This window comes from Eretmochelys imbricata, chromosome 15 (genome assembly GCF_965152235.1).
Source record: "Eretmochelys imbricata isolate rEreImb1 chromosome 15, rEreImb1.hap1, whole genome shotgun sequence".
NCBI classification, from domain to species: Eukaryota; Metazoa; Chordata; order Testudines; family Cheloniidae; genus Eretmochelys; species Eretmochelys imbricata.
The window spans coordinates 31,460,076-31,474,561 of NC_135586.1; the positions used below are offsets into that span (position 1 = coordinate 31,460,076).

The 14,486-nt window shown below is 54.5% G+C and overlaps 1 protein-coding gene across 1 annotated transcript; it reads right to left on the minus strand.

Moving 5' to 3' along the window:
* Positions 1 to 4,115: 4,115 nt before the first annotated feature.
* Positions 4,116 to 14,486, minus strand: CRYBB1 (crystallin beta B1). Its single transcript, XM_077834800.1, has 5 exons — positions 14,346 to 14,486; positions 12,487 to 12,605; positions 6,087 to 6,219; positions 5,163 to 5,305; positions 4,116 to 4,296 (listed from the first exon to the last, which is right to left on the minus strand). Exons 1-5 carry the CDS (start codon positions 14,484 to 14,486, stop codon positions 4,116 to 4,118), a joined length of 717 nt encoding a protein of 238 aa, XP_077690926.1.

Genomic DNA, 14,486 nt, shown 5'->3' on the forward strand with positions numbered 1-14,486 from the left:
AGCCCCCCTGCTGCCAGCGTGCCCCTTCCCCGCGGGGGTGGGCCCAGCCGTGCCACGCAGCCCCCCTGCTGCCAGCGTGCCCCTTCCCCGCGGGGGTGGGCCCAGGCCGTGCCACGCAGCCCCCCTGCTGCCAGCGTGCCCCTTCCCCGCGGGGGTGGGCCCAGGCCGTGCCACACAGCCCCCCTATTGCCAGCGTGCCCCTTCCCCGCGGGGGTGGGCCCAGCCGTGCCACGCAGCCCCCCTGCTGCCCGCGTGCCCCTTCCCCGCGGGGGTGGGCCCAGGCCGTGCCACGCGGCCCCCCTGCTGCCAGCGTGCCCCTTCCCCGCGGGGGTGGGCCCAGGCCGTGCCACGCGGCCCCCCTGCTGCCAGCGTGCCCCTTCCCCGCGGGGGTGGGCCCAGGCCGTGCCACGCGGCCCCCCTGCTGCCAGCGTGCCCCTTCCCCGCGGGGGTGGGCCCAGGCCGTGCCACGCGGCCCCCCTGCTGCCAGCGTGCCCCTTCCCCGCGGGGGTGGGCCCAGGCCGTGCCACGCGGCCCCCCTGCTGCCCGCGTGCCCCTTCCCCGCGGGGGTGGGCCCAGGCCGTGCCACGCGGCCCCCCTGCTGCCCGCGTGCCCCTTCCCCGCGGGGGTGGGCCCAGGCCGTGCCACGCGGCCCCCCTGCTGCCCGCGTGCCCCTTCCCCGCGGGGGTGGGCCCAGGCCGTGCCACGCAGCCCCCCTGCTGGCGGGGTGAATGCCAGCTGGAGAATACACAGCCCCGTGGCTGGCGCTGATCCAGCTAGGACGCTTAGCGATGGAGCTGCTGTGGTGGGTGCGCAGCAGGAGGGGGTAGCTACACCAAGAAGGCGCCTAGCATCTGGGACGGGGTCGTACTCAGGGCAGCTGGCCCGTTATCTTTAACGCACTGGTCGTACCAGAGCTAGCGTAGGGCTGCCTCCTCGAGCCGCTCGAAGCGCAGGCGTTCCACAGACAGCGGGATCGTGGCATCCTTCACGCGGCGTTGCATAGTGTCCCAGATGCCTGACCAGGACCTTGGAACAACCAAAGAAGAGACTCTGGCTAGAACTACACCACCACTGAGGCCGGCATAACTTACATTGCTCCGGGGTGTGAATAACCCACCGCCCTGAGTGACATAAGTTACGCTGACCTAGGCGCTGGTGTGGACAGTGCTATGTCCACACCACCTAACTACCGCTGCTCATGGGGGGTGGATTACTTAAATCAACGGGAGAGCTCTCTCCCGTCGGCTTAAAGCGGCTCCACGAGAAAACTTAAAGAGATACAGTTGCACCACGGTACGCTGTCTAGTGTAGCCATAGCCTATGTCGGACAATCCATCGCAGGTTGGATTCTACGCCGCGTTCATCCTGGGGACGGACCTTGCGGATCTGAATGGGTTGAGACGTAATCAGTGAAGCTTGTAGCCAGGTGTCATTTAGTGGAGTTTTAGGCCTGGTCTACACTAGACAGTGAAGTCAGTTTAACATAAAAACTGCCTCAGGTATTGCCCTCGGTTGGTATCAAACCACCTAGACCGCAACTGTTTAAATCTTGCCTTTGGAACGTACAGTCAGAAGGGAAGAGGAATGACATCTGATAACTAAATCCCCTTGTCCAAGTGGTGGTTGCCAAAGACACAGAGCGTATTGTACCATCAGTACCGTCCCTGAGGATTGTCGCTCTCCAGTGGGTTTCGTACACCGTAAGTGCAGCGATTTAACAGGGTTTCCTTTCTCCATCTGCAGACTTGTCCCTTTTGTGTCATGGGGACAAATTCACTCTTTGCCACCTGCTTCCAAGTGTCGAACTTCTAAGTGCTCTGCTGGCACTAGGGGCGACAGCAATTACCTCTCAGAAAAGCAGACTTGTGCGGCTGGCATGCAGCGTGTGAGCGGCTGAGGAGGGCTTGGGCACAGGCGGGGAAAGCGCTGTATGGCTCCGATGAGATCAAAGCCCCCTAGGAACTGAAAAAAAGGGAAAATGGTGACAGTCCCAGCTGTGCCACTGACTCACGACGTAACCGCGAACCAGTCACAACTGGCGCCGGTGTTTCAGTCCTCTACAAAATGGGGGTGACGCTACTCACCTACCTCCCCTGGGATTAGTGAGCTAACTCAGTGCTCTGAAGTGTGATAAGCAGTGATTCCAAAGCCCTCCGGCGAGAAGAGGAAGAGGTCACTGCACAAAGCACACCAAAAGGGGAGAGGAGGCGATGCTGGAAAAGCAGACTCAGTAGCCACAAACCCATGGTGCTGTGCAGCAAGGGAAAGGAAGGGCTACACCCTGCTCTGGCAGCCTGCACAGCCACCACTGGGCAGAAGCTAGGGCAGAAATTAGCCCCAGAAATGAGAAGCAGAAACACAAGGGACCCAAGCTGGAAGAAAAGCCAAAGAAATGCAAGGGGGTGGTGGAGTGGAGAGAGCTTAGCCTCAAAGAAACAATAGATTGGCTGAGCAGAAGAAACCCAAGTGAGAGACCCAGGCACTGGATGGGGAATTGGTAGGAGAATGGGTCCCAGCTAAACATGAGTTAAGGAGGAAGGTGAAGAAGAGAATAAACACCAGAAAAGAGGAACCGGAACTGTCTGCTGCTCCCTAGAAAAGGGGAAATGGGGCACCAGAAGGCGGGGGGGAACATTTGGAGAAGAAATAAAAAGTGCAGAGGAGGAAAACTCCTTGGAGACCAGAATGCTTTCTGACTGACTCTAATGATTAGTGGTTCCGTTAATTATTTATCGTTTTCAGTCGAAATCAGCCCAGCCAGTTACTGCAGGTTGTGGGCCAGAAGCTCAGCTGGTGTGAAATGGCATAACTCCACTGTGGTCAATACAGCTATGCTGATTTACACCAGCTGAGGATCCAGGTACGAACACCAAGTGCGCTCTTGCTGCTGCAGTGGAAGGGAACAGCTGTGGGTGATGCACAGAGGGAGAAACTCGCTAACACATCAGGTTGGGGGATCCAGAAAAGTTCACCCCATTGTACGTTCCAGGCAGCATTTGGCCATGACCAGAGAGCTGCAGAGTGATAACAGCTTGTTGCCATCAGCCACTCAGCACAGCACAGCGAGTTTGACTTGACTTGGTGAGCGTTTTCAGAGGGTGCATATCACCAGGCAGCTCTCTTTAGCGCTTGCCATTCCGAGAGGAGGATTTTGGACCAACCATTCTTTCATGTTTGTTTTAGCAAGCACAGGAAATCCTGTTGCTATTAAAAACAACACTCGCTAGAGGCCAGGCAGCACTGTCATTATCACTTATAATAACATCTACAACACTCAGGTTTTTATGGGGGATTTTGCTCATTTCATAGAATCATAGAATCGTAGGACTGGAAGGGACCTTGAGAGGTGATCTAGTCCAGTCCCCTGCACTCACGGCAGGACTCAGTATTAGACCATCCCTGACACGTGTTTGTCTAACCTGCTCTTAAACATCTCCAACGATGGAGATTCCCCCACCTCCCTAGTGTTTCCTAATGTCCAACCTAAACCACCCTTGCTGCATTTTAAGCCCATTGCTTCTTGTCCTCTCCTCAGCGGTTAAGAAGAACAATTTTTCTCTCTCCTTCTTGTAACAACCTTTTATGTACTTGAAAACTGTTACCATGTCCCCTCTCGGTCTTTTCTTCTCCAGACTAAACAAACCCAGTTTTTTTCAATTTTCCCTCACAGCTCATGTTTTCTAGACCTTTGATAATTTTTGTTGCTCTTCTCTGGACTTTTTCCAATTTGTCCACATCTTTTCCCCACAGCACAGAGCAAACCCCACCCTCAAACCCCAACCGTCTGCAGAACCACCGCCTCCCTCCCCAAACGTCCAGCACTGAAGCTCACAGCATTGAGCAGTTTAAACAGGGTGAGAAAGTTAGAGGGGCTAGGAAGTGCCCCGACAACAATCCAGTGCAGAACAGGCTCCGAGGCTGCAGTAGTTGTCTGATTTTTTGTATTGATTTATTTTGCATCACAATGTACAGGACAGCCAATAAATGTGCAATATACAAGGAAAGTGCCGAGAAAGGGGATGCGAGAGAGAGGAGAGATGGGGGCTGTTCACAAAAAGTAGCAAGGGTGTCGAGGTGCTACATGGCCCAGGATTGTTAGCTAGCAGGGAGCATGCTCAGTTCGAAGGAGCGTCAGGGGGGGTGAAGCAGCCTTTCTGATCCCACTGCATGTCCCTGATGCGACGGATAGACTGGACCTGGGGCTGGAAGGCAGACCATTCATTCCAGTGTCTGAAGTCTCCTTTCTCAAAGAGATACTGGTAGCCTCGGTAGCCAGGATACTGGTATCCAACCCAGCTTTAGGGAAAGCCAAAATAAAGCATCTCAGAGATGTAGGATATTACAGGCCACACGGGTGCTGGGGCTCAGCTGGATCAGTGGGCCAGTATTTAAATAAGAAGACATCAGGTGTAGGTCTATTGCCACAAAATATCAGGGCCTTAGCCCCCTGGCCCTTGCATGGTGGGCAGCATGGAGCGCCAGGCTATAGAGCCAGTGTGAGCAAAGGCCACACGTGGTACGTGTTTCACATGAAGCATTTGAACATATGAATTTTCACCCACCAGTGGGCTTTGCTCGCACTTGTGTGACAGTCTAGTGTCCTGCACTGCCCATGTGAGGGCACTGCCCTCTGCTAGAGGATCCCCTCACACGCCTCTCTCCTGTTCCTAGGCAGGAGAACCGTGGCTGTCATGCTCTCAGTAATGCAGGGCAGGGGTGCCCGGTGCACCCTGCCCTGAGCAGCCTCCTCTGCTCTCCTGGCTCAGCTGTGCCCGGACAGGGCTATGCGGTCAGAAAGCCCTGCATTCAGCATGGCCTGGCACTGAGGGTCCTGCCCTTGCAGGATTGTGAATGCTTATTGACTCTGGAACCAGTTGCCCACCTGGCCTTCCCGGTGGTTGTGGGAGGATATAGGCCTGCTCTTGGCACCACATCCCTTTCCAGACTGTACAGGGATTTCCCCAAAGCTAAGAGGAGAGGCTTGCCTGCCGGGGGCCCAGTGTGAGTCACTGGCCCTTCCTGGCAGCAGGGAAACCCGTCAAAGGATTCTTCTGTTGGTTCTAACATACGATGAGCAAACAGAGGCTGGGAGATTGGATGTGGATCCCCCATGCCACGCTCCTGGGGCCTGTGTGGGGCAGAGGGGGAGTGTGTCTGCTTACGTTCCACTGGACACTTTCACACTTCCCACCCGGTCACAGAAGCCGTGAGCCCAGAGGCTGGGCACGTCATCTTCCTGGATTTCCATCTTGTTGCCCTTGAAGTCAGCAGATTCAAAGAGGGAGATTTTATAGCCATCAGCCACCTGGGGAATACAGCAGGGTAGAACCAGCTCACCAGGCTGATCCACGCTCACTTGCCAAAACACCAGTGGCCTCAAGCCCTTCTGATCCCAGACGTAACCACGGGGGCTCAGAGCCCAGCATGGGGCAGCTGGACTAGCAACCAGGCAGCAGCCATAGAAATGACTTACATGGTCCAAAGCCCAACACGCAGGGGTTTGTCATGGGAAGGGGAGCCTCCTTGCTCCAAAGCGGAGGGGGACGGGTGGGAACGGCTATCCACCCTGGGGAGGGGAGCTGTGGGGAGCGCTGCTACCCAAGCTGGGGAGAGGGGGAGCTACCTTCACTTGTAGCAGAGAAGATGGACCTGTGCTCCCCACACCTCCTTGCTTTAGCCCCTGCCTGCATTGAACGGGTTATGAAGTGAGCAGCTTCGTGACCACACCAAACAACAATGATCTGAAAGTGCCAGAGGCCAGTTTGGCCGCAGGTGCCAGCTGATCACCCACAGGGGCCGAGGAGCAGTCCTCCCCCTCCCCGGCCCTGCAGCACGGTTCACTAGCCCAGGTGCGTTTCAAGGCTGTGCACCTCCAGGAGGTGGGCTGCTGGGTTGCACAGGCTAAGCTTTCCTCCTAGTGGCAGAGCCGTTATCCCCGACAGCTGTGGGGCACAGCTATGATAGGGGTTCCCGCTCACCAGCATGAGAACCCAGCCACCCCACAGGGCATCTCCAGAGCCCATGCATGTTTTCTTTGCACTCCTGAAAGCAGCCCAGTTGGACTCCAGTTCCAGAGTCTCTCTTACCATCTTGATGGGACGCATGGACCTGAAGCAGTCGCTCCTGTAGCTGCTGGACCAGGTATCCCAGCGAGGATACTCGCCCCGCTCCAAGATGAACATCTCTCCGCGCAGGTTGGACTGCTCAAAGGCCACCCAGCTGGGGAGAGGGGTGGGGGAAGAACATGAGGAAGGCAGCAGAGGGCAGGCCCAGAGCTACACGCAGGAGACAGGTTAGAAATAACTATGGTGCTGTCTCGTCTCCTGCAGTGGGGCTTGGGTTCAGACTCGATCGCCAGCCAGCAGCTGAGCTCGCCTGGGAATTCCTAATCTTCCCGCTTCCCTGCCTCCATCTCTTCTCTTGCCTGCGTGCCTAAAGGACATGCTCACACAAAGAAAAGGAGGACTTGTGGCACCTTAGAGACTAACCAATTTATTTGAGCATGAGCTTTCGTGAGCTACAGCTCACTTCATCGGATGCATCACGAAAGCTCATGCTCAAATAAATTGGTTAGTCTCTAAGGTGCCACAAGTCCTCCTTTTCTTTTTGCGAATACAGACTAACACGGCTGTTACTCTGAAACCTGTCATTATGCTCACACAGGTGTCAAAATAACCAAGAACTAGCCATGCACCCAGTGGGATGTCCAGGGTGCCAGAGACACGCAGCACGCTGCGATAGAACTGGGAGGGACTGCCACAGGGCCCACTGCCAGGGATGGTGCCCACGGTGGCACTTCCCTAGCCTTTGTTACAGGCACGGACTTTACAGCCTCTCTTCCATGATGTCAGCAGCCGTTGCTTCTGCGGGCCCAGGAGGGTGGAACTCAGCCCATGTCAGTCAGCAGGAAGTATCAGCATATTGCGAGCTGATAAATGACCCAAGTGTCTCTACCCTCCCTCCCTCTTGCACTGTCCCGCACGGGAGGCCAAGTGTCTAGGCAGTGGTTCCCACTGGCCGCGGTTCGCCGCTCCAGGCCAATGGGAGCTGCGGGAAGCGGCGCGGGCCAAGGGATGTGCTGGCCGCCCTTCCCGCAGCCCTCATTGGCCTGGAGCGGTGAACTGTGGCCAGTGGGAGCCGCGATCGGCCAAACCTGCGGACGCGGCAGGTAAACAAACCGGCCCGGCGCGCCAGGGGCTTTCCCTGAACAAGCAGTGGACCACGGCTGAAAACCACTGGTCTAGGGGCTGTGTAATCCTGGCTGCCTTGTGTGATTTACTGTCCCAGTGGCCATCAGACCAGGCACGTGTCTGGATGCCAGGACACAGCAGCTCCTGGCCTGTTCCGCTGACATAACACATTTTGAATAACATGAAACAGCCCAGGGCTGTTGCTGCCACTGGCTGTCTACATTTCGTGATCCCAAGGCTCAAGGCTCACAGTGCTTGTACACGGGCACCCATCTATGGATTTGGGGGCTGAATTGCAAACAGCTCCATTTACACCTTTCTTACAGCTCCCCCGCATGTCCCATCTTACCCTTCCTAGCTCTGCTTTATTCCCACCCAGTTCTATTTGGGGCTCTTCCTTCCAGGCTGATTCCCCCCTCGCAGGCTGGGAAGGACCATTTAAGCTGTCACTGTGCAGTCTGCTTCCTGAGGCCCACACACTTGGACAGCTCCATCCCCACGGTGGATGGTGCGTGGTCAGGCCGGCTGCTTGGTTTTCACCATTGCATTTCACTTTCCCAGGGACGCAGGTTGCAATTGAAAGTGCTCTTGGTACCCGCTCAGCTGACTCTCCTGGATCTAACTGGAGTCTGCAAAGCACTTTGTCTTCATCGGTTAGTGATACACAGGGCCCGGCTGTACCTCCTCAGCTGACTCTCCTGGATCTTGGCTTTCACCATTGCGTTTCACTTTCTCTTCATTTTACCTGAGGAGCTATCCACAGCTTCCCTAGCACAGCACACAGCTCCTCCCACCCCAGTTCCTCCTGCTCCCCACAAGCCCCCTGCAGAAGATCTGCTGAGCTGCTCAGCTCCTGCCCAGACATAACAGCTGCTGCAACACTTCGGTCCGTTCATTAACTGCTCCTCAGAACTACATCAAAAGACCTGGGAGATGCTGGCCACAGTCCATGGGTGATGTAGCCATCTCCACCCCGAGGCCATGCCAGCTCAGCATGTCTCCCCCAGCCGCGCAGAACCTGTGGCAGCTATGGTGTGCGCACTGGTGCAGGTGAAATCACTGGGTTGGGTCGTGCTGGGGCACTGGGAGTTTTGTGGCTCCAGGGAGCTGATAAAGAGCAGGCTTAATACAGCGTCAGGCATCATTACAGACTGTTGCTTTTATACTGTCTGAATCTCGCGTCATTCATGACAACCAAACAGATACTGGGCCAGCTTCACTGGTACACTAATCTGCTTTGTGTTGCTCAATATGGCTGCGGGCTCTAGTCTCTGTAGGTCAGGTCTGTAGTTCCTAAGGCCATGTCCGAAGCAAATGCCAAGCACATCGGCAGTGATGCATTCCTTTGCTATTCTCATGAAATACTGGTGTTCAGGGGCTCTCCTGCCTTTCCAAAACAAGCACCACACACTCTGCACCTGCTTTTCCACCTCTGGTTTGCATCCTGCCTAGTCATAATCCTGCTTTAGCCTAGAGTTTTGTAACCTCCAAAATGTCCATGGTGTTCAGGTTACAGCTTAATCTTAATGCTTCTTCCCCTGCTTGTCCAGTACAACAATAACGACACTGAGCATTGACACAGCACTTTACATCTTCAGAGGAGGGATAAATTCGTCATGTGTGTTATATCTGTCAATCAAAGTACGCGAATCAAAGGTCATGCCAGTGTCAGCCAAAAACTGACTCCTAATGCCTCTTGTCTCCTATTGGGGTCTCCTCTTCCTCTGTACAATATTGTACATCCCAGACTGCCTCACTGAAACCAAAACACCCTTCCAATGGCATTGCTTGGGGTGATCACAGTCTGTGTCAGCTGAAGTCCCTATGCTCCTTTAATAGCAAGATCAACCATCTGTAGAGTTAGCGACGGGCGTTCACCGAAAGGTTACTGCAATTCCCGTGACTTCCACCTATTCATCCTTCCTTCACTGCTGCTTTTAACATTACATGTGGGGCTGCCCTGAGGCCTTCCCCTTCCATGCCCACACTAGCTTGGTGTTGCCTCTCTTACAGGCTGGGTGAGCAGCTATTCCAAGAACTTGGGTAGTTTTGCCTTGGCTTACCCTACATTTACAGCGTTCTTTCATTTTATGGCTAATCTTCCCACGGTACCAGCGCCTGATGGCAATGTTCCCCTTGCCTTCTTTTTGTTGCCAGTGCTCTTTGTTTTACAAATGGAACCTAATAGCTTCTCAGACGACCAGTTGGACTCCCTTTTCTTAGTCATTAGGAATCATAGACAAAGGCCACTCCACATTCATATCTCTCTTTAAGATGCCAGCTTTAATGTCTGCCAATGTGGCAGCTAAATTCACCATCTCTGCACAGCCTGGCATCACCACTCTTTTGACACGGTCTCCCACATTATTCTTGTCAGCAAGTTAAGGAAGTATGGGCTGGATGAATGCACTATAAGGTGGGTAGAAAGCTGGCTAGATTGTCAGGCTCAACGAGTAGTGATCAATGGCTCCATGTCTAGTTGGCAGCCGGTGTCAAGTGGAGTGCCCCAGGGGTCGGTCCTGGGGCCGGTTTTGTTCAATATCTTCATAAATGATCTGGAGGATGGTGTGGATTGCACTCTCAGCAAATTTGCGGACGATACTAAACTGGGAGGAGTAGTAGATACGCTGGAGGGGAGGGATAGGATACAGAAGGACCTAGACAAATTGGAGGATTGGGCCAAAAGAAATCTGATGAGGTTCAATAAGGATAAGTGCAGGGTCCTGCACTTAGGACGGAAGAACCCAATGCACCGCTACAGACTAGGAGCCGAATGGCTAGGCAGCAGTTCTGCGGAAAAGGACCTAGGGGTGACAGTGGACGAGAAGCTGGATATGAGTCAGCAGTGTGCCCTTGTTGCCAAGAAGGCCAATGGCATTTTGGGATGTATAAGTAGGGGCATAGCGAGCAGATCGAGGGACGTGATCGTCCCCCTCTATTCGACATTGGTGAGGCCTCATCTGGAGTACTGTGTCCAGTTTTGGGCCCCACACTACAAGAAGGATGTGGATAAATTGGAGAGAGTCCAGCGAAGGGCAACAAAAATGATTAGGGGTCTAGAACACATGACTTATGAGGAGAGGCTGAGGGAGCTGGGATTGTTTAGCCTGCAGAAGAGAAGAATGAGGGGGGATTTGATAGCTGCTTTCAACTACCTGAAAGGGGCTTCCAAAGAGGATGGCTCTAGACTGTTCTCAATGGTAGCAGATGACAGAACGAGGAGTAATGGTCTCAAGTTGCAGTGGGGGAGGTTTAGATTGGATATTAGGAAAAACTTTTTCACTAAGAGGGTGGTGAAACACTGGAATGCGTTGCCTAGGGAGGTGGTGGAATCTCCTTCCTTGGAAGTTTTTAAGGTCAGGCTTGACAAAGCCCTGGCTGGGATGATTTAACTGGGAATTGGTCCTGCTTCGAGCAGGGGGTTGGACTAGATGACCTTCAGGGGTCCCTTCCAACCCTGATATTCTATGATTCTATGATTCTATGATTCTCTCTACTGGCTCAGTGCTTCTCACCCCAGAAATGTTATCCCACGCTTCTGGCACCCTCTGAGCTTGCAGGAGGATCTGGTCCCCGTGGCCAGCGGGCCAGTTCCCTGTTGGGAGAGAGGACGAGAGGGCCAGCACATGCCATGCAGAGCTCCAGGACACAGCGATGGAGCAGTTCCATGCCTGGATCTCCCCTGCATTGCATCTGGTGTCATCAGTTCCCCCTGCCTGGTGCGTGTAACCTGCTACCAAATGAGAAAGGTGCTGGGTCACCGCGAACTAGACGCGCCTCCAGGGAACTCAACCTTTGCTGTTCAGGCTGTCCCTCAAGGTCACTTGCAGGAATCAATCCAAACCATTCCCTGGTGGGCACTGAGTGGTTTGCCTTGACCCAGCTTCATAATACTCTTGGAGTTCACAGGGATACTAAAGGGTAATGCAGTATTAATAACAAAAATGACGACATAGTAATGTCCCCTGCTAACTCCTCACATTTCAGGTGACAACTAGTGCTGCTGTAAAACTGCCACCAGGGAAGGCTCTGTGGTGCTGAATGCCTGAATACCCCAAGTTAAGCACCACCTAATGCCGCTGGGCAGAGGCAGTCTGCAGTCTTGGTTAACCTTTGGCAGAGGGACGTGACTAGGGAGGTGGTGGAATCTCCTTCCTTAGATGTTTTTAAGGTCAGGCTTGACAAAGCCCTGGCTGGGATGATTTAGTTGGGGATTGGTCCTGCTTTGAGCAGGGGGTTGGACTAGATGGCCTCCTGAGGTCCCTTCCAACCCTGATATTCTCTGATTCTATGATTCTATGACTGTCCCTCTAAAATACAATGGATGGTAGTAAAGCCGTGGGGGTCTGGGCCGCATGCTTGCCCCTTTCTCTGGAATAGCTTCTTTCAACCTCTGGTGAGTTGCACAGTTCTCTGTGTAGAAGGGACCATTTCCCTTTTCTGCAGGGTACATTTTTTGTCCTTTTCTGACCAAGACTCACTCCAAACGACTCTGAGCCCGTCAGGAACTCCATTCCCCAGGGATGACCCTGCACACCTTCATTTCTTTGCACAAGAGCTGTTTGGATTATAGACACACACAGATGTGTCTGAAAGCCCCCAAGTCCAGGGTCTGCCTCCTACATTATTTCCTGGTTCAAAAGTAATTTTAAAAAAAAGATTCCTTGGGGGAGCACTCGTTTTCACTATATGAAAGCACAGAGCGAACAGCCAGGATTTGCAGCTGCAAAATACACCCCAGCACACATCCACACGCCCCCCAGTTCCACTGCTACAGACTAGGGCAAATCTGACTTCCTAAAAAGCTGAATAGCCTCCATTTTGGGTGGCACCTTCAGGGGGACTGATTTTTCAGGAAGCGCTGAGCATCCACCCTCTGAAAGTCAGGCCTAGGAAGCTGTCTCAGGCCGGGCATCCTAAATCACCAGCCACTTCTGACAGTCTTGGCCTCCAAGTCCTGCCCTGCCTTGGCCTGTGCTACCTGATCTGGCTCCAGGAACTGCATAGTGTTGTATTTAAGAGGTTAATTATAATGGCAGGTTATGGCAATGTTAAATGTGGCTTGATGCAGTGGATACAGTCTGACTCCAAAGATCCCAGGTGCTCAGTTCCCAGCAGCGGACGATAACACTGCGTAGACTCTTTATACCCATGAATGGAAGTCAGCGGCAGGGCTATGAGCACTTAGCTGTGCCTCCTAGCACAGTGGCTGCCTTTTGAACCCTGCCATTAACGCTGCCTGCCTGACCCCTCTGAGAGCCTCTCTTGGGTCTCCTGCCCTGGCTGCGTCACTTACGGTCCAGTGCTGACAATGACGCTGCGCACCCGGTCGAACCCACGGTCGCCTAGGTTCAGGCACTCGTTTGTGAACTCCATCTTCCTGCCCTGGAAATTCTCCTGCTCAAAGATGACGATCTGCAGGGAGCCAGAGGAAAAGGGTTCAGAACTGGCAAGAGAAATAGCCGCCCACTGGGGGTTAGCGGCAGGTAGCGGTCTCTGGCTGGCTCTCCCACAGCTGCTGCGTGGCCATCAGCGTCAGCTCCCCCCCGGCGTCAGCCGAATGCCAGGACATACGGGAACAGCTGCAGCATGGCCCGCATGTTCTACCTGGATGGAGCTTGTGCACTGAGCCCCTGGAGCAGGTGCAAGCCACCACTACCTAACTGCGCTCCCTCGGGTCGGCCCCGAGAAGCTCAGCAGCACGGTGTCTGCAACATTTGGCAGCTGTCAGAGGCTTAAGGATTTTCTATCGTGTCAGTCCTGTTTTGAATTGCTCTCTCTTGCCGCAGGGTGGGCTATGGCTTCTGTTTTTTTCCCTGACTACTTACAACCGTTCAGCTTAACCCTGTGATATTTCAGGGACCTGAAGAGATGTGGTGGGACTTCCAGTGAGTCTCAGTTAGGAAGCCCCATCCCACCCCAGCTCACTCTGACCCAATGCCCTGGGACCGGGCTCCAGTAGTTCTGTGACGGGCTCCCAGTTAGCTGCCAGTTAGAGCTCCCTGCTCTTCGTGCCAGGCTGGCAGCCAGTTTGCAAATGGCCTCAAACCAGACTCTAGCTTTGCACCTGAAACACAGCGTGTCCCTGTGTTAATGCCCCTGAAGGGGGGTGCATGGCACAGCCACAGAGTGGGGACTGGGGCTGAGCTACGCAATGACATACGCAGGCCAGGGAAACGGGCAATTCTGTAGGGTCCCTCACTTTCACAGCGTGGATTTTGCAACTGCAAAATCAGAAGCTGCATCTAAAGCTGTGGCCTTTGCTGTCTGGAGGTGGCGGGAGTGGACTGGCAAGGACGGCTTTCCTCCCTATTCCTCCCATGGAGTCAGCACAGCTCAGGTTCTTTCAGAGCACACCACTGCCATCGGCCCTTCCAGGAAAGGATCCTAGGGCCAGAGTGCCAGGTGGTTTAGACACCAGCCAGCCCCTTCTGGAGCTGGGGAAGAGCAGCTGCAGCTCCCAGCTCCCAGCACCAGCTTGAGAACTTCTGCCCTGCTCCTAAACCCCTGTCTTGTATTTTTCTAGCAGCAGGAGCAGGAGAGAGTGGTGTGAAGCATCAGACCCCAAGACCACGACTTGGGGCAGAGCAGCTGGAACCATTCCCTATGCAAGCCACTATTCAGCCTCTAGGGAGAGATGGCAAAAACACTACAAGACAGGCTGGATGGGCTGATTCTGCCTCTGCCCCTGGGGCAGAGAAGGAGGGAACTCATGGCTTCTCCCCTTCTCTGACTTCTGTGATTCCCACACGGCCGCTCCTCTGCGGGTGTTCTGGACACCTATTTGCTGGGATTTGGTGCTTCACAGAAGGACTGGTGGGAATCCACGTAATCGTTTATGGGCTGCTCTGAGGAGGATTTGGCTGCAAGTGCAAGGCAAGGGACAGTGCAGAGAGCCTGCTTGCCAGGGCCTGCTCAGGGGAACTGCACTGCACCCTGAGAGGAGAAGTCCTGTCCTAGTGGGGTCCAGAGGCCTGGGCAACTCGGGCCCAGGCCTGATGCTCCAGAGCGAAGACCTTGTTCTTTAGCCTGACACATTCCCCAGCCGTCCATGGCACCTTGCTGCTGAGATGCTTCCCTACTGCCTGGGGCCAGAGGCTGTCTTGTACCTGCCCCACCGCACCGACCATGGGCTGGTCATCCCAGGGGGCTTACCCTGAAAGCTTTCCTGGAAGGCTGCTCAGCCTTAGTGTTCGAAGCAGGAGTGTGGTCTGGAGAGGGGGCTGGGGCCAGGGCTCCCTGTTCCTTGTCATCAGCAGCCTGGCTGGCAGCAGCAGTTCTCATGGTCTCCGACAT